This window comes from Pseudophryne corroboree, chromosome 6 (genome assembly GCF_028390025.1).
Source record: "Pseudophryne corroboree isolate aPseCor3 chromosome 6, aPseCor3.hap2, whole genome shotgun sequence".
Classification (NCBI taxonomy): Eukaryota; Metazoa; Chordata; class Amphibia; order Anura; family Myobatrachidae; genus Pseudophryne; species Pseudophryne corroboree.
This window is the reverse complement of record NC_086449.1, coordinates 289064634-289084469: the sequence shown is the minus strand read 5'-3', so window position 1 is coordinate 289084469 and position 19836 is coordinate 289064634. Positions and strand designations below refer to the sequence as shown.

The 19836-nt window shown below is 40.7% G+C and overlaps 1 protein-coding gene across 1 annotated transcript in view; it reads right to left on the bottom strand.

Annotated features, from left to right (window-relative positions):
- Window positions 1-19836, bottom strand: part of UNC13C (unc-13 homolog C) — a 1008422-nt gene that overhangs the window by 568934 nt on the left and 419652 nt on the right. The window contains exons 15-18 of the mRNA XM_063926117.1: window positions 17115-17265; window positions 16377-16445; window positions 10662-10751; window positions 9248-9376 (exon numbers count right to left, since the gene is read on the bottom strand). Coding sequence (XP_063782187.1) covers window positions 9248-9376; window positions 10662-10751; window positions 16377-16445; window positions 17115-17265 — 439 coding nt within the window. The remainder of the gene's footprint in view (window positions 1-9247; window positions 9377-10661; window positions 10752-16376; window positions 16446-17114; window positions 17266-19836) is intronic.

The window sequence follows — 19836 nt, the reverse complement described above, 5'->3', positions numbered from 1 at the left end:
TGCAAATTTTAGGACTAAAAATAATATTGTGAGGTGTGAGGTATTCAGAATAGACTGAAAATGAGTGTAAATTATGGTTTTTGAGGTTAATAATACTTTGGGATCAAAATGACCCCCAAATTCTATGATTTAAGCTGTTTTTTAGTGTTTTTTGAAAAAAACACCCGAATCCAAAACACACCCGAATCCGACAAAAAAAATTCGGTGAGGTTTTGCCAAAACGCGGTCGAACCCAAAACACGGCCGCGGAACCGAACCCAAAACCAAAACACAAAACCCGAAAAATTTCAGGCGCTCATCTCTACCCAAAAGGTGTATACTTCATACAGTATTGTGCTTTCCGGAGACAAACTCCTCTCTGATGGGCCAGTCCTTCACAATGTAATTCTGCTCTGTTTCTTGACTATTTCACAAGCACAGAAAACAATAAAACCACACGACAGTCCAAGCAACAAAGCAAACCAATAACTTACAACTCAGCACAGATATGCCAGCAAAATATATTCGAGTTGATGGCATTTATCAAGACTGACATACTGTAGCATCATAAGTTTTTTTCACAGCTACCAAATGAACCATTGGTACAAACAAATGGTTTATTGTTCCCATTATGCAATAACACAGTTTTTATACTCAGTTTAGAAGAATTGATGAATAATCTCGATTACTCAGGGTTATGCTGAAATTCTAAGTTCCTCCATCAATCCATTTTACCTTTTTTCAGACACAAAGGGAACCTTACATTCACAGTTACATGCAAGGTTCTAACATACCTTTCTAAACATAAAATTCCTTGTGTCTGTAGGAAGTAAAAAATGTTTCAAACGTCTAACTGATTCTGATTTGTGAAAAAGCTGTAACGAGCAAGTAACTGTCACCTTGGTAAAACCATGTTGCATCACAGGTGGGGCAGATATAAAGTATTCAGGCAGATTTAGATTTGAGAGAGGTGTGTCTAAGCTCAAATCTAAATTGTAGTGTAAACCAATGGCGGAACTAGTGAGTGGTGGGCCAAGGTGCAACAATATGGTTTGGGCTCCAGCCCCCAACCCTACAGTAAATGAGAGCCTCTTTGTGTGTCCAAAAAAGGGATGTGGCCTCACTATCATATACTAGACAGCATTATACCCCTTTCACACCACACAAATAACCTGGTATCGACCCAGCATATTGCCTGGTCGACACGGGTCAGCGTGCGGTGTGAAAGGGGCATAGCCGAAATCCTGGGCAATTCAACACGGGAATAAAGCAGTGTTATACCTCGGTTGAATACCGGGTCAGTGGCTGCGTAACCGGGCTCCCGGGTCGATGCGTCCCGGGACCCGTTTACTAAAGCAGGTAGAGGCGGCACGGAGATGAGCTCATCTCCCAGCGCCACCTCCGCCCCCTCTGCTATGGCAACCCGCCCGGCATATTGCTGGGTCGAGGAAGCCTGCAGCAGGTGGCAATGTCGGATCCCAACCAGGAAGGACCAGTTTCCAATTCCCGGGTGGGATCCGGCATTGGCAATGTGAAAGAGGTAAAGGTGACCCCATATACTATAGACTTCATCTGTGACCTCCCCATATACTACAGACAGCATCAGTGACCCCCGTATACTATAGTCAGCATCAGTGACCCATGTACACTACAGACAGCATCAGTGACCCCCGTACACTACAGACAGCATTAGTGACTGCCATATAATTCTACACACAGCATTAGGGACCTACACACTGTATAGCACAGACAGCATTAGTGACCTACATATACTACAGAGAGCATTAGTGACCTACATATACTACAGACAGCAATAGTGATCTACATATACTAGAGTGCATTAGTGACCACCATATACTACACGTAGCATTAAATACCTAATTTATTTCCTCATTCATAAACATGCAGAGACCCCAAGATAAATCCAATGTAAAGTCCCTGTGTGTTCAACAGTGCCCTAAGTGCCACTCCCACTATCTTATAATAAATACATGTAGTTCTGCAACTTCTCTCTCTCCACCTGTGCACATATACATAATGGATAATGATATGTTTATTACTAGTAATTTATACAGCGCACACATATTCCCCAGCGCTTTACAGAGAATGTTTGCCCATTCACAGCAGTCCCTGCCCCAGTGGTGCTTACAATCTATATTATCTACCACTTGTACACTTACACACTCTAGGATTGACTTTTGTTGGGAGCCAATTAACCTACCAGTATATATTGTGGATTGTGGGAGGCACTGGAGTACTCAGAGGTAACCCACGCAAGCATGGTGGGAACCAAACCCATGACCTCAGTGCTGTGAAGCAGCAATGCTAACCATTACATCAACTGTGCTGCTGTTATATAGAATATTTAATATTGTGATTTTTTTAAATTATATAGAACATGCTTCTAATTGTCCCATTTATTAACATTCTTTTGTTTTAGGACAGAAATACATACAGTTGACGCATGAGTACAGTTCCAGTGTGGATTCATCTCTCATATTTTCTTTACATACATTTCTATATCGACTTGCTGGCACGTACACACACCAGTGCCCGTGGAGGCATGGTGGGAGAAGGGAAGGACATCTAACCTAAGTTGAGCAAAGTATAGATGCAGTAAATTCATTGCAAACATTGGCAGACCGACAACCATATGCACGAATGTATGGTAGCTTTGACCTGATGCATTCGTTATGGTCCACGGCACAGTGGCAGGCAGCATATAATGCATCAATCTGACTAATTATAATGCCGACGGCTGAGGGCCCCTTCATAGCGGTGGGCCCCGGTGCACTTCATCGGCGCTAATTCCGCCAATGGTGTAAACATACTGTCCAGCATCTGTGGAATACATGCAAAAGCGGCCCCACATGGATATATAAATATGTATTTGCTCCCCTTTCATTGCAACATGGTTTGATTTGCTCTTTACTTCCTTTGTTCCCAAATCAGAATTAGGCCCTAAGTCACTGAGCTCACTTTGCTCACTTGTGTTTTTCTGTCATGCTTGGGACTGTTACTGGGATCACAAGATGTGGAGGGACCAGCAGCGGGCTCGGGTAACTCTGGAATGGCAAATTTCTCCCAGCTAGATGGAAGACCAGGTATTAGAAGTTCAAGCATACAGTATGTGGCATCGGTCTGATTGTGGGTGAGAGATTCGGGTAGTCAATGTTACTGTAGCTTTACTTGTCTTTAAAAAAATCTCTCATTTTTTTGTGAGACAGAAATAACAATCTTCAAGGTGACTGGGTGGTTCTGTCCAGACCACTGGATCAGTGAAAGCCATACAATTCCTGTTCAACTACTTCCACCAGACTAACATTATATACAGCACATATGTGGTGCCCAACTTTTATCCTGATCACCCACACAAAATAAACATATGTTTGCACTGTGATTTCTGCATAATTGACCTACTGTATGTGGTGTCTAGCAAAAACTCTTTGGCATATATATGTGTGACATTTTAGCTCCATTCTTGAATATTTCACAAAACTAACAATGCACGCAAACTAAACTAACCATTGCAGCTTATAAAACAAGTATATCTCCTGAAGTAAACATTTGTATTGTATTTGGTTCAACTTCAAATGTAGACAAACATTATTTATTAATACTCTCCGGACAGCCACTTAACACAGATGGGGGCAGGTCAGAGATATAATATGTATTCGCATAATAAGGATTTTAGCAATAGATATAATTTGTAATCGCTATCCCTCACAATACATATCATTTGTAATCGCTATCCCACCACATGCAAACCAAAAAGATAGTTCCCATTTTTATAAATAAATACTGTACAACATACTGTAGAAAGTGACATACAGTAGTTTGATTCCAGAAGGCATCGTACATTTCTAAGCATTTTCAAGCATTTCAATATTTTTGTTTTGCTTGTACTGTATCTGAAAAATGTGACGTGAAAGAACATTTTTAGTGTCATATTCTGAATCAACACAAAAAAATTAACACAAAACGACAGACTTAATTCATGTTCCCCAAACCTTGTTGACAAGTGTAATTCTTTCTTTACTGGATTACAAGACTGTACATAGAGATTTTGCAGCTACAGTAATTGGGAAAGCTATTCTTCCCAATTTCCCTGATGCAGGCACAGATGCAGCTTCGGCCAATCAAAACGACCACATATCGTGATTATTGACCGATGGTCATTATCGTGGTATCAAATTAGAGGTCCTTTTAATCGGCCGAAATTGGACACGCAATCGCATAAAAACACATGGGAACAGGGATTAAGTGTTACAGCGGTTCCAGTGGCCCCAATCCCCAATAAGTGCCGGCAAGGAGGGAAAAGGATGCTGGCATTTGGGATAATAGGATCTCCCCCAGTGATCCTATTAGCAGCGGTAAAGTACCACTGCTAATAGGATGCCGCCCATAGTGTTTTATGCGCTAGGTCAGAGTAGGCAACAGTTTTGCTGACATGCTAAAACTGTGAGGGAATGCTAGGATGTGCAGTTCCAAAGCAACTGGACTGCTACATATTGCCAGCTCCTGCTCCAGGTACTTCCTGACCCAACCCAGTCTTAGCTCTTAGTGATCAAATGTATAAAATGGAAATTAATAACATCATGCCCTCCTTTGGCAGTGAATAAGTTAAATGATCTGTATATACAAATACAACAAAGGACAGGGCTGATTAGCAACTGGCACGGCAATTGTAAGAAGCAATAGCCACCAAGGCTCATGGCTAAAGATTCAGTCAATAGTAAACACTCAATAAAAAGACTGATGGAGATACACAATTTAATGTAGCTCATCATACATAATATATGCATTGTCCATATCTGTGCATTGATGCTCGCTGAGCCACCGGCTACAACAAGCAAAGGGGAAATACTTTAAGATGCGTCAATGAATCGACCCAGGAGAGAGCGTGAGCACGTCTCTGCCCATTAGTTACAGGCTGTCACGTTCCCTGTAATCTCCATTACCTCATTTCACTGACTACAACCACACACTCACATACACGGAAGTCATGGAAATATTCAGCATGTACCATTTATTTCCTGACAGTGAAGATTGGCTTAATTAGAATATTTTAATGCACTTCTCAATCTGTGGTTGTATATCAATATTATGTCTGGAGCACTAAGCTGGGTTGACATGCTCCAATTCATTCATTAGTTTCTTAGCAACTAGCAAAGCTTCATACTGGTGCCTTAAGATTTCTTTTATCATGTTCTTCATTTGTGGGAATCCAAAATCCAAAAATTTCAATTCATTATCATTTCATATGGCATAATGCTCACATACAGTACTCATCATCGCAAAGATAAACAGGCAGAGGCTGAAATAGAGAGGCAGAGGGTGACAATGGAAGGCAAGGGGAGGAAGAAGATGACAGCGAAAGGCAAGGGGAAACAGAGGGTGACGGCGGAAGACAAGGGGAGGCAGATAGTGACAGCGGAAGACAAGGGAGAAAGAGGGAGACAGTAGATGACAAGGAGAGGGTGACAGTGAGAGACATTGGATGATGGTTATAAGCACAATGTCCTGTGTGGTGCGGAGAACAGAGGGCATGTACCCTGGTGGAGGCAGGAACACAGCAGCCTTTGCTCTGTCTGAGACTTGTGCTTTCCTCAGTTTGGCACTCGGTCAGGCAGACTCTGACAGTGCCAGTTACACCAGTTGTGGTAACAGCAGTGAATCACAGAGCCGGTCCTAGCCAATTTGATGCCCTAGGCAAAATTTTGGCTGGTGCCCCCAAGCACCACCGCTAGTTCTGCATCTGACCCAGCAACACTCAGGCAGTGGGGTAACCCCCCCGTTACCCTGTGCCCCTGTGGGCCAATTCAACTCTGCATAATGCCCCACAGTAATGCCCATAAAACACATAATTTCACACAGTAATGCACCTTACACATATGCCCCACATTAGTAATGCCCATAATACACAAAATTCCACACAGTAATGCACCTTACACATATGACCCACATTAGTAATGCCCATAATACACATAATGTCACACAGTAATGCACCTTACACATATGCCCCACATTAGTAATGCCCATAATACACATACCACACAGTAATGCACCTTACACATATGCCCCACATTAGTAATGCCCATAATACACAAAATTCCACACAGTAATGCACCTTACACATATGACCCACATTAGTAATGCCCATAATACACATAATTCCACACAGTCAGTAATGCACCTTACACATATGCCCCACATTAGTAATGCCCATAATACACAAAATTCCACACACTAATGCACCTTACACATATGACCCACATTAGTAATGCCCATAATACACATAATGTCACACAGTAATGCACCTTACACATATGCCCCACATTAGTAATGCCCATAATACACATAATACCACACAGTAATGCACCTTACACATATGCCCCACATTAGTAATGCCCATAATACACAAAATTCCACACAGTAATGCACCTTACACATATGACCCACATTAGTAATACCCATAATACACATAATACCACACAGTAATGCACCTAACACATATGCCCCACATTAGTAATGCCCATAATACACATAATTCCACACAGTAATGCACCTTAGACATATGCCCCACATTAGTAATGCCCATAATACACAAAATTCCACACAGTAATGCACCTTACACATATGCCCCACATTAGTAATGCTAGTAGTTTTTTTGTTAATAAAACTTACTTTTCCTTGCTGGCGTGCTTGCAGTCAGTGTGTGCGCCCATGCAGCTCCCTAGATCCGTGATTGTGTTTTGTGAGATGGGGTGGCAGGATGGGTGAGTGTTCGCGCTCGCACCCGTTAAAGGGGCACCCGTACAAGGGATGTGACCTCACAGGGTATGCCGTCCTTTGCAAGCCTCATCCTTTATTTTCGCTTGCTGGTTGGAAACAGAAGGCAGCAAAGTCCAGATACTGCCATACTTGCTGGTTATCAAACATGTAGCAACTGTCCATTCTCTTCACTGTTCAATGTGTTTGCTGGTGTCTGTTACTCCCGGTAACTGCATGTCCTTTATTTTATACTGCAGGAGCAATATGCTCTGCTCTCCAGTCTGATGCGTCTGAAAGTCACGCTGCACTGACATTTCATATAGAAATAGCGCAGCGCAACTTACTGACCACGTTACAGTGCTGGATAGCAGGGAAATTTTGCGGCATGGACTGACTGAGAAATAAAGTGTGGGGAGAACGCTGCCCATGTTATATCCCTGCAGACACCTGGGGTTTGCACAGGGATAAGGGACACAGGATAGCAGGGTCCCCCTCCCCCATGTGCACAAGCAATACAGGTGATTTCAGTATTATGTGGAACAGTCTTCCAAACTACACATATGGTATCATAAGGAGCAATCCAGTAATAACCTTATATATTCAGTGAAAATGTCACAGGTCCAGGAATTGCAGATACGGGATTCTGCTGTCTGAGGTCTCACAAGTCAGGGGCATTCAAGCATGTCAGAGGGAGTTCAAGGAATTTTCTGCATTCTATTTGACAAATGTAAACAGCAGTGTTGATTAAATACATTTAGAAAGTAGCAGATAGTTTGCATACTGTCCCTCCCAGCATAAGATACTGCAGGGATATGCTTGGATGCCCCTAGACATGCTTATATGCCCTAGGCAAATGCCTAGCCTGCCTATAGCTAAGGCCGGCTCTGGCACTGAATTAGAATAAAAATTTACAGCTGTCTGTGCTTTTGATCATCAATGCTCATAGGTGGCAGGACTCCTCTATCAGTCAGGCACATACAAGGTCAACCCTGTCTCCCTAAGGTAAGGGGCAGGTCCCTCAGACACTGGGCCATTCATCTGACATTGCCCAATATGCTCTGCAGGGGGCAAGGGGAAAAAGAGAATGCAAAGTACAAGGATTAACCAACACTTTTAACTAGCATTGTGTTTTAAAGCCCTTGTGTATGAGTTCTTAAAACTGAAACAAAAATGTAGGTTTTTATTAAAACTAAAACGTTAGGGTATATAATTAAAAGCAAAGCACACATTCATCAACTCACATTGAACCCTAACATTCTTATGATGAACAAACACAAAAACCTTTACATTGACTACTACAATTATTTGACTGTTTCTAGATGATATATCTATCAATGCTAATAACTACCAATCCAAATTTCTCTACTAGTGTATGCTAAAATATTCTTTCAGCAAAGCTATGCAATGACACAGTACAAAAATCCCCCAAAACTATACACTGATTGTCATTAGTGTGTCGCTGCTTCTTAGTGATCTATCCATCAAATAACAGCAATTATTCCTTCTCATTCCAAAGTCCAAATTTACTGTAATGTAAATGCTAAAATATTCCTTCTGCTCATATCTGCAGTGACAAAGACAATACATTAGCACTCAATTCATGTGCAAAATCAAATTGCCATAAGTGATTGAAGGACAACAGTACTATGCTAATTCAGTCTTAAGACTTGAAATAAAACAGTCATATAATTAGCACAATTAGGTGCTTAGAAAAATGTCTCTTTGGGTAGGAATTAAATACATAATTTGGAATAGTTGCCTTTGTTTCACTTCTCTTCTTGATTATCCCTTGCAAACCTCTAAAAACTGAAATTTATCATATGCACATTATCATCAGGATATGACCATTTCTCACAAATCATGGGGCACTGGCCAGGGATATATTTGAAATAATTGAGGGAAGGGTATGACATCATAAGGGATGTTTTCCTGGCCAGATAGAGCAAAAATATTACGAAATTGGCAGAGAAGTAACAGAAAAAACTTCCTGAGGTTTTTTTAATAGCCTGAACAGAGAAAAACGGACTAGCATATTAATACTCCTGTACTAGTCACAAGTTAAGCACAGAAACATTTTCCCACACATTCTAAAGTTGTAGTACCTTGCACTCTGCGTCCTAACTTAAAAAGCTGGTGCTGTGATCACATGATTGAGCCTTTTCACACTGCAGTAACCACAATACAGCATCAGACACTTAGGGGTCCATCCAACTGCAAGCGATGTACTTGCCCCCGCAAGTTAGTGTGGCATCAGACGCACTTTATGGAAGCTTGGACTCGCCCAATTTTGTTTGCAGCCACATAGGGGTGCATACAAAATTGCGCAAATTTGGGGTAGGATCAGGCAGTGAGATACGGTGCCATTCCAGCATTTGTACATCATCGCAATGTCAACTTGCACCCTTCACACAATTGGACTGACCGCTATATTGGTACATCCTAGGGTACAAATAAGCAAGAACAGTACAATACAAAGACCCAGCCAAAACCTTACCTGGTCCAGTAATTGTGAGTAAAGCTCATGGCAGTTAACAAAAATATACTTATACGTGGAATCTAGGCAGGCACGCACGCAGTCCTTCACCACGGTGCTGGCTCTTGGAGGACTCTGAAGTTCAAGAACCTAAAAGAAAAGACATTATTATTAAAGATTGAAACACGCAAATATTTTTTATTGTAGAATTACAGTAATTTAGTACAGCTAAATTCCTATATCTAATGCAGTGGAATCAGTGTTCTAAGTACAGTAACATATATATATATATATATATATATATATATATATATATATATATACATACACACACACACACACACACACACACACAACTCCCAGCTCCGGCACTACGTGGGTTCCTCAAATAATTTTGCCGGGTGCCCTCTACCACACAGTCAAAGCAGCTGGGTACCGTAGCAGTAACACTGCAATAAACTGAGAAGTGGGATGTCACTTAGTGCAGAGATAAATAACAGGATAATACATCTCCCCCTAAAAGAGGTATTGGTAACTTTAAAAAAGGTTGCATTGATTAAAAAGTCACTTGGGAGATGTCTGAGCGGTAATGCTGCTGTCTCTTACATAACACAATTGTTATGTGCAGATTGGTGGGATCAAACAGTAATATTGACAGTGACAACAAAACTATTGGCTGGGTTGTAATGAAGTCCGAGTTCGTCGGCTGTGCGGGATGTTGGCCGAGATCAAACTTTTTTTTAAGGGGCAATCATTTAATAGGCATGGTTTAGCCTTGTAAATCATTGGCCCTTTAAGAAAACGTCCGAGTCTGGCTGGCATCCCGCATAAACATTTGGCTATGAAGTGTTCATTGGAACTATATGCTTTATCAATGCTGTATTATGGAGAAGTGACTAAAGTACTCAATAAAAAATGTTCTCCAACAGTAATACATTATATCTGAGCATACACAGTCACATAGAGACTTTTAAGTCCTCATTAAAAGCAGATACATTTGAAAAACTTTGGAAATTTTCCAGTTGCAATAAAAATGACACAAAAATGAGACAAATTCTGAAGCTGCAATTTAGTAGAGCGAAAAGCAGCCATCACCGTGTGACACTATGTCACACAATTGTCAAACCTATCATTCATTTTGCTTATTTTATTTATGAATGTGTTTGTGATACATTTACTGTACAATGAACTCAAATATGCAGATGAAATCCAGAAAAGAATAATTTGACAGTAAAATAGACAATAGCTGCATAAACACAGTAATGCGAAAAGCATATGATATTGTCAGAAACATTATCCATCTGGTAAAAACAGATACAGCAGACTTCAATTACCAGGGTATGATAAACAGGACTTATCAAGAGATGCAGATTCTTCCAGCTAAACAAAGTGTGCATTGGGAAGGAGATAGCGGGAACGAAACACACTACACTACCTTCATGCGGAAAAAGGTGATGCTTGTTAGCAAGTCCACTGTTGACTTCAAATCCTGGAGCCTTTCAGAGTTGCTAGCAGGGAAATTATCCTATTTGGTAGAAAAAAAAAGTTTGAGCATCGTTTATTGTATAGTATTATTAGTTTAATTACACCAGACAACCCTCCACAATTAAGATACTTCAATCACAAAAAAACATCAACAAGCATTTAAAGGGGACAACTTTTTTTTATTTTTTTATTTTTTATTAATTCCTACATCCTAATCTTGGAGACCTGAATCTATAGAGATCACTGATTCATGCTAGAATTACTTTCTGTAATTGACATCTTTGAGCAAATTTTCAATACTCGTTCTGGTGTTGATAACACACGTGTTATTCTATCTCCATGGAATGCTCACATAGCCTACACTGATAATATTACAGGTTGAGTATCCCTTATCCAAAATGCTTGGGACCAGAGGTATTTTGGATATGGGATTTTTCCGTATTTTGGAATAATTGCATACCATAATGAGATATCATGGCGATGGGACCCAGGTCTAAGCACAGAAGGCATTTATGTTACATATACACCTTATACACACAGCCTGAAGGTCATTTTAGACAATATTTTTTATAACTTTGTGCATTAAACAAAGTGTGTCTACATTCACACAGTTCATTTATGTTTCATATACACCTTATACACACAGCCTGAAGGTCATTTAATACAATATTTTTAATAACTTTGTGTATTAAACAAAGTTTGTGTACATTGAGCCATCAGAAAACAAAGGTTTCACTATCTCACTCAAAAAAGTCCGTATTTCGGAATATTCCGTATTTCGGAATATTTGGATATTGGATACTCAACCTGTACTTAATTTAGATCAGTGGTTCTCAACCTCAACCCTCAGGTTTTCCTAACAGGTGATGGTTTGAGGATTTCTGTCTTACTGATCAGCAAAATAGATTAACTCACCTGTGCATGATTAAAGAAATCCACAAAACGTGACCTGTTGGTGGTACTTTAGGATGGCTGAGGAGTTGAGAATTCCCAATTTTGATCATTGCAGGAGATATGGAGATGAGTATTGATGAAACATTACCATAACTTTCTGTTTGCGACTATCGGCGGGATGTAATGGAGTCCGAGCTCGTCGGAGGTGCAGGATGCCGACCGAACTCACACATGTGTTTTAAAGGGGCAAACACTTACAAGGCAAAACCATGCCTTGTAAGTAGAGATGAGCGGGTTCGGTAAACTGAGAACCGAACTTCACTACCCGAGCCTGGCTTGGGTTTCCCGCCTAACTCGGAAACCAGAACTAGGCAAAATGTCATCATCCCGCTGTCGGATTCTTGCGGGTTTTGGATTCCATATAAGGAACCGCGCGTCGCTGCCATTTTCACTCCGGCATTGGAGAGTGTAGCGAGAGGACGTGTCTCCGTCCTCAGTGTCTGAGTGGGAGGGAAAGTGGGGTGGTGATTCCAATGCTGTCTTGTGCTGCTCAGTACAGTGGTAGTGTTTTATGCTGTATCAGTCCAGTCACAGTGGTGGTGTCCTCTACTGCCATATGTCCAGTGTAGCTGTATAAGTCCAGTCCAGTGGTGCTGTGTTGTTCTACATCAGTCCAGTGGTGGTGACTTGTGCTGCATCAGTCCAGTCATAATGGTGGTGTCCTCTGCTGCCATATGTTCAGTCCATTGCAGTAGTGCTGTGTTGTCCTGCATAAGTCCAGTGATGGTGTCCCTGTGCTGCTGTACAAGTTCAGTGGTACTGCCGTATATGTCCAGTCATACAGCCATATAAATCCAGTAGTACTGGCGTATAAATCCAGTCCAGTGATACTGCTGTATATGTCCAGTGGTACTGGCGTACAAATCCAGTGGTACTGGTGTATAAATCCAGTCCAGTGATACTGCCGTATATGTCCAGTGGTACTGCCGTATAAATCCAGTCCAGTGATACGGTCGTATAAATCTAATGGTACTGGCATTTAAATCCAGTCCATTGATACTGCCGCATATGTCCAGTGGTACTGCGTATAAATCCAGTGGTACTGGAGTATAAATCAAGTCCAGTGATACTGCCGTATATGTCCAGTGGTACTGCCATATAAATCCAGTGATACTGCCGTATATGTCCAGTGATACTGCCATATAAATCCAGTCCAGTGATACTGCCATATATGTCCAGTGGTATTGCCGTATAAATCCAGTGGTACTGGCGTATCAATCCAGTCCAGTGATACTGCCGTATATGTCCAGTGGTACTGCTGCATTAATTCAGTGATACTGCCGTATATGTCCAGTAGTACTGCCATCTATATCCAGTCCAGTGATACTGCCATATATTTCCAGTGGTACTGCCATATAATTCCAGTGATAATGCTGTATATATCCAGTGGCACTGGTGTATAAATCCAATCCAGTAATACTGCCGTATAAATCCAGTGATACTGCCGTGTATGTCCAGTGGTACTGCCATATAAATCCAGTGGTACTGCCATATAAATCCAGTCCAGTGGTCCTGCCGTATAAATCCAGTGATACTGCCATATAAATCCAGAGATACTGCCGTATATGTCCAGTGGTACTGCCTTATAAATCCAGTCCAGTGATACTGCCGTATATGTCCAGTGGTACTGTCGTATAATTCCAGTGATACTGCCGTATATGTCCAGTGGAACTGCCGTATATGTCCGGTGGAACTGTTGTGTAAGTCCAGTGGTACTGCCGTATATGTCCAGTGATACTGCCGTATATGTCCAGCGGTACTGGTGTATAATATAATCCAGTGATACTGCCGTATAAGTCCAGTGATACTGCAGTATATGTCCAGTGGTACTGCCGTATAAATCCAGTGGTACTGGCATATAAATCCAGTCCAGTGGTACTGCCGTATAACTCCAATCCAGTGGTGCTCCCATATAAGTTCAGTAGTGCTGTCCTGTGCTATATATTATTTACACCAAATTATTATTATTTGCTATATATTATTTACTCCAAATAAAGGGGTTATTAATAGTTAATCCAAATAATTTTACAGGGTTTGCAATGTGTGGTGTAGAGGTGCACTCTTCTTTGCTGCATTTTGTTATATAACTCCAGAAAAATAACGGAAAACAAAAATTTGGAGGATAAAATAGGGAAAGATCAAGAACCACTTCCTCCTACTGCTGTCGCTGCCGCTGTTGTTGTTGCTGCTGGGAGTCGATCGTCACCCCAAAGGGGAAGTCTGAAGACTGCTTGTACTACTTCAACTAAGCAAATGACTGTCCAACAGTTCTTTGCGAGGAAGATGAAATATGACAGCAGTCATCCTGTTGCAAAGCGGATAACTGAGGTCTTGACAGCTATGTTGGTGTTAGACGTGCGTCCGGTATCCACCATTAGTGCAGTGGGACTGCAGTGCCAACCCTAGATGGGCCAGGTGTATGTGCCACACATTTGTGTCACTTAGCTTGGCCATCACACATCTGTGATAAAGCCGCAGTGTTTCAAATATAGTTATATGTTGCGTGGTTTTGTTTTATCTTCATATAGCATATACATTTCTAAACTGAAATTTTTAAAATATATACAATCTTGAAACATGGTTTGAAAAATCCTAATTTTGTTTTTTTAGATCCTAAAAATCGGGGGCTTAGCGCTAAATTACAATAAAGCATTAAATTAGTGACAGGGATATCCATCTTTAATAACAATCAGGAATTTGGAACAAGTATTACAAGACATACTAAACAAATCAGAAAATATAACAATTTGCAAGGAACTGTGAGTGAGTGACATGTTAAAGTACTCGAGGAAGCTCCAGAAACGAGCGAAACGCGTTACAAAAACAATTGATGACAGTACCATTCATCTTGGATATCCCCGTTTATCACTGTGCAAGCGCCGGACACCAGCGGTAATTCACCAGCGAGATTTTCTGGGACTGCAGCGGCACAGTACATGCTGGAGGTCGGAGACGTCCGGAGCCTCCTAGCCACAGCCGCACGGCGTACCCAGTGAGTGTCCAGCTGGATCCGTCTTTTGAATTGAGACGGAGGGTGAGCGCATTACAGCTAGCCTGTTTAGGCTATTTGGAGCCTGTTGTCATTCATAAGGAGTTTGATGAGACTTTTTAAATATCAAATTATGAACTTTTTATCCCTATATACGGTCTCTGTCTAATTGATAAATTAACTATCTATGGTCTTAATAAATATATCAGTGATGAGGATATCTTTCACATGAGAGACTGTGGACATGATCTACATTTAATATTTGATCCTCCTGCACACGGATTTTTATTATTATATAGCCGGCTATTAGGATTAGGATCTAACTAGGTTCATTTATATGGTTACTTGTACATGCATACAGTTTTTAACCATTTGTATTTATTGAGTATATACATTCATTTAAAGGTCTATATGATCAATTCATTGAATAAATGTTTTTTTACTATGCACATGTGAATTCACTCTAATATCTTAAGCCTGTTAGATCTGATTAGCGCAGTGTCTTACAATATTTGACATGTAAAAGTGGAGGCCACAGGCAAAGACTGATGTAATCCAGAAATCAACAAATGACATTGGCCCTCATTCCGAGTTGATCGCTCGCTAGCTGCTTTTAGCAGCAGTGCAAACGCTAAGCCGCCGCCCTCTGGGAGTGTATCTTAGCTTAGCAGAAGTGCGAACGAAAGATTAGCAGAACTGCTCGAAAAAAGTTTCATGCCGTTTCTGAGTAGCTCCAAACCTAGTCCTTCCTTGCAATCATTGCAGACAGTTTAGTTCCCGTTTTGACGTCACATACACGCCCTGCGTTCGGCCAGCCACTCCCCCGTTTCCCCAGGCACGCCTGCGTTATCTTCTGACACACCTGCGTTTTTTGGCACACTCCCGGAAAACAGTCAGTTACCTCCCAGAAACGCACCTTTCCTGTCAATCACTCACCGATCAGCCGTGCGACTGAAAAGAGTCGCTCGACCATGTGTAAAACTGCATAGTTTTGTGTGAAAGTACTTTGCGCATGCGCACGGCGGCCCGTGCACATGGGTAGAAGTGCCGATTTTTTGCCTGATCGCTGCGCTGCAAACAACGGCAGCTAGCGATCAACTCGGAATGAGGGCCCATGGGGGTAATTCAGAGTTGATCGCAGCAGTAAATGTGTTAGCAGTTGGGCAAAAGCATAAGCACTGCAGGTGTGGCAGATATAACACTTGCAGAGAGAGTTAGATTTGGGTGGGTTATTTTGTTTCTGTGCAGGGTAAATACTGGCTGCTTTATTTTTACACTGCAATTTAGATTTCAGTTTGAACACACCCCACCCAAATCTAACTCTCTGCACATGTTATATCTGCCCCCCCTGCAGTGCACATGGTTTTGCCCAACTGCAAACAAATTTGCTGCTGTGATCAACTTTGAATTAGACCCATTGTCCATGTCATTGAATACATCCAAAGACTAATACAATGTTAATAAATAACAAACATTAACAACAGCTGATACATCCTAAACAAAGTACAACCATGACTCACAATATGTGGTAGGCAGGTTTCTAAAATATTTAATAATAAAAAAGAACAAAATCGAAGCTAAATCAGAGCTGACATAATATCTATATTACATGTTGGGTAAATCCGCTTTATGCATTTCCTGGGCCCAACATAATTTAGCTGTATCTCGGTAATTAGACTATAATGCAACCAATTCTTCATACTAATGACTTAATATACTTACCCTGTATTTTGAAAGATCGATTCGCAGGGAGTTGTGCAATTGATCCAACAGTTTTATAAACTTTTCTCTCTGTATAAATACAAAAAAATTACTGAACTACAGTATAGAGAAAATAGCACTGGAAAAACTTGAGCAGCATTTTCATTGCAAGTGATGATGTTGCAGTCATATTAGCAATGCTAACAAGCAAGAAAACCAGACATTATTTATGTATTTGGGCCCATACTGTACTTCTGCAACCAATTGGGGCAATTCTGCAATTTGTAGATGATTGTGTAACAAAATCTGCAATGTAATGGTTCACCAATCAGCCAATTCCAACCAAAAAGTGATTGGAATCGGTAAATCAAGTTGTCCGACATGTTGGATTTCACCGACCAATCAGGGCCGTAGATAGCTAGTGTATGGTAACGATCAGCTAATTTGCAGACTGTTACTAGTATTTGACTATAAAAATTGGCTTTTTCATGATGTGCAGATCTGAACGTTGGATGAAACTGATCTACAAATCACAGGTGCATATTGGTGAATTGGACAATCGTTAAGTCGGAGAAAAAAGTGCAGAATCTGTGAATCTTGTCTTTTATGATTGCTGATGTATGTGCCCCTCTAGTTTGTAGAGGCTGTAGTGTGCCATCACCACAAAAGTTTAGTACCGTTTTGTTCTGTAATATACCTAATCCATGTACTACTGTTCTGACCAAGTGCATCAATTTATACATTCTTTGTGCGACTTACCCCAAAATTTGTAGCAGCAAAGCGGTCTGAAGCGGAAACATTTGTTGAGGCTGTTGTGTGAGCATAGAAAGCATTTATATTTGCCAATAAGGTGCTCATGAAAGCAGGGACACTTGGGCACATGTATTTGGAAGACAGGCAGGAAAAATGCCTAGAGAAGAGACAAAGAACCTTGTAAATGCTTATCTGAAATGATGTGACAGTCTGTTCTGCAGCATTAGATCAGAAAAGGTGTTTTACAGTCCTAGATTTTACACTTTTCAAATCAAGGCATATAAATGGCCTATTTTTAAAAATATCTTGCATATCAGTGATTTATAGTAGTGGAAATATCACTGCTTTAATGCAGAGAAACCACCATTGTAACATACCTATCATCGCAAATATTTCTGCTTTAGAAGCTTAAAGTAAACATGACTATAGAGCATCATATTTAAAGCTGTACAGCCAAGATGGTCGCAACGCTTTACAACGCAGTACTAGCATGCCATCATGTTGGGTTCAAAATTACGCTGGCCCCCTTCTGCTTGTTGACATTCCAATCCATCAGTAAGCTAACTACATAATTCGTGTCAGCTTTAGGAAACCCTATAGTGGCATTACTCTCTAACTGCACCTGTCACATACAGTCCACACAGTGGAGACGCCATTTTGAAGCCCAAAAATAATTTATGAAATTGCACCACATTAATGACATATTTCAGAAGTGTCGTTGATTTCCTGTTAATGGGTAAGTTGTACTTGCATAATACATACACCTACAAAATGGCTACCTCCATTGAATGTAAACAAAAAAGATAGGTCCTCACATTTTAGGGATAAGTTTCAAACCTTCAAGACTGATAAAGTGGAGAAGCTGTCTATTTTTATTGCAGTAAATCACAGATGTGTAGGTCCTCATTACAAATGATATGCAAATATATAGCATTTATTACTAACACTGTGAAGGCACAATTCTCAGGTTGCTCTTTTGTGTATATACAGTAGGGCCTAATTCAAGGTTGATTGCAAAATGAAATTTTCCTCTAATGAACAAAAACCATGTGCAGTGCAGGTGGGGCAGATATAACATGTGCAGAGAGAGTTAGATTAGGGTGAGGTGTGTTGAAACTGAAATCTAAATTGCAGTGTAAAAATAAAGCAGCCAGTATTTACCCTGTATAGAAACAAAATAACCCACCCAAAACTAACTCTCTCTGCACGTTACATCTGCCCCACCTGCAGTGCACATAGTTTTGCCCATTAGAGGAAAATGTTATTTTGCAATCAACCTTGAATTAGGCCCATGATCCCATCAACACATTCTACCCTAATCTCTGCCTGGGCAACATTCAGTTAGTGGTTATAGTATTGACATACTGTGATGCTGAAAATTGCAGAATCATGCAAAAGAGGAAGGGCCATGATAGTAACAATCGCTGTGAACTGACTCATTGTGCCCTCCTCCCGCTTATTTCACTAGGGAGTGGCAGAGATACAGGAGGGAGACCTACTCTTCTGGGAGTCCATGAATACTCCCCAAATTCGGGAGCCTCCCAGGGATTCTGGGAAGTAGGCAAGTATGATTTTGGAAGTGTCTACATAACATTCATTTTTTCACATTACATAATGAATTACTGCAACTCAAATGAGATATTCATATGTTGTATTGGTGGCCATTTAAATTCTTTAGATATAACCTGCATTTGTGGACATGAGCCAAGCTGAAATCTGTCTCTTGATAAGTGCTAGTAAGCTGACAAACATGGTTAGCAGTGCATTGTGTTCTTGAAAGCAAACCATGTATCTTCCACTGCATTTCAATATGATGAATATGGTTCTATCCTCTAGAGCTATAAGCAACTGAATCTTTTAATACTTGAGAGTACAATAAGCAAAGAAGTTGTGCCATTTTTCAGATGTTTATGAGGTTCTGTCTGCTCTTGGAGAAAAAAAATGTTAGCTGAAAAAGTATATCAAAGTGATTCCTCCAAGTCTGCTAGACTCAGGAATTTATCACAAGCAGGGTAAACAATGGTCAATTATGCATTTGTTGCATAACGCATAAAAATAAGCAATAGAATTGTGTGTGTGTGTGTGTGTGTGTGTGTGTGTGTGTGTGTGTGTGTGTGTGTGTGTGTGTGTATATATATATATATATATATATATACAGTTGCAATTAAAAGTTTCCTGGATTTGTGCATAAATTGGTCATAAAATGTGTTCTGTTCTTAATCAAAGTCAAAACACTAGACAAATACAGTCTGCTGAAACTAATACCACACAAACAATTATATGTTCTCATGTTTTTATTGAACACACCATGTAAACATTCACAGTGCAGGGTGGACAAAGTATGTGAATCCCTAGGCTAATGACTTCTCCAAGAGCTAATTTGAGTCAGGAGTCAGCCAACCTGGAGTCTAATCACACACACAGAGCTTCCAAATTGTGGAATAAAAGTCAGTTCTGATGCCCAATTGCTTATATAAGTCAGTTGTGGTGCCCAAGTTCTTATGCAAGTCAGTTGTGGTGCCCAAGTTTTTATATTTCTACAAGTGCTTCTAGATGTCCACACATACGTTTATGTAGAAATAGAGAGCATTTGCGGAGACACAGACGTTTGCGCCTGATAAGAGGAGGAGTTGGGCGGATTGAGGACATTCCTGGTAAAGTACAGAGTAGATGCACTAGTGGAGCCTTGCAAAAAAAATGTTATATTGTGGAGCGAGATGTTTGACAG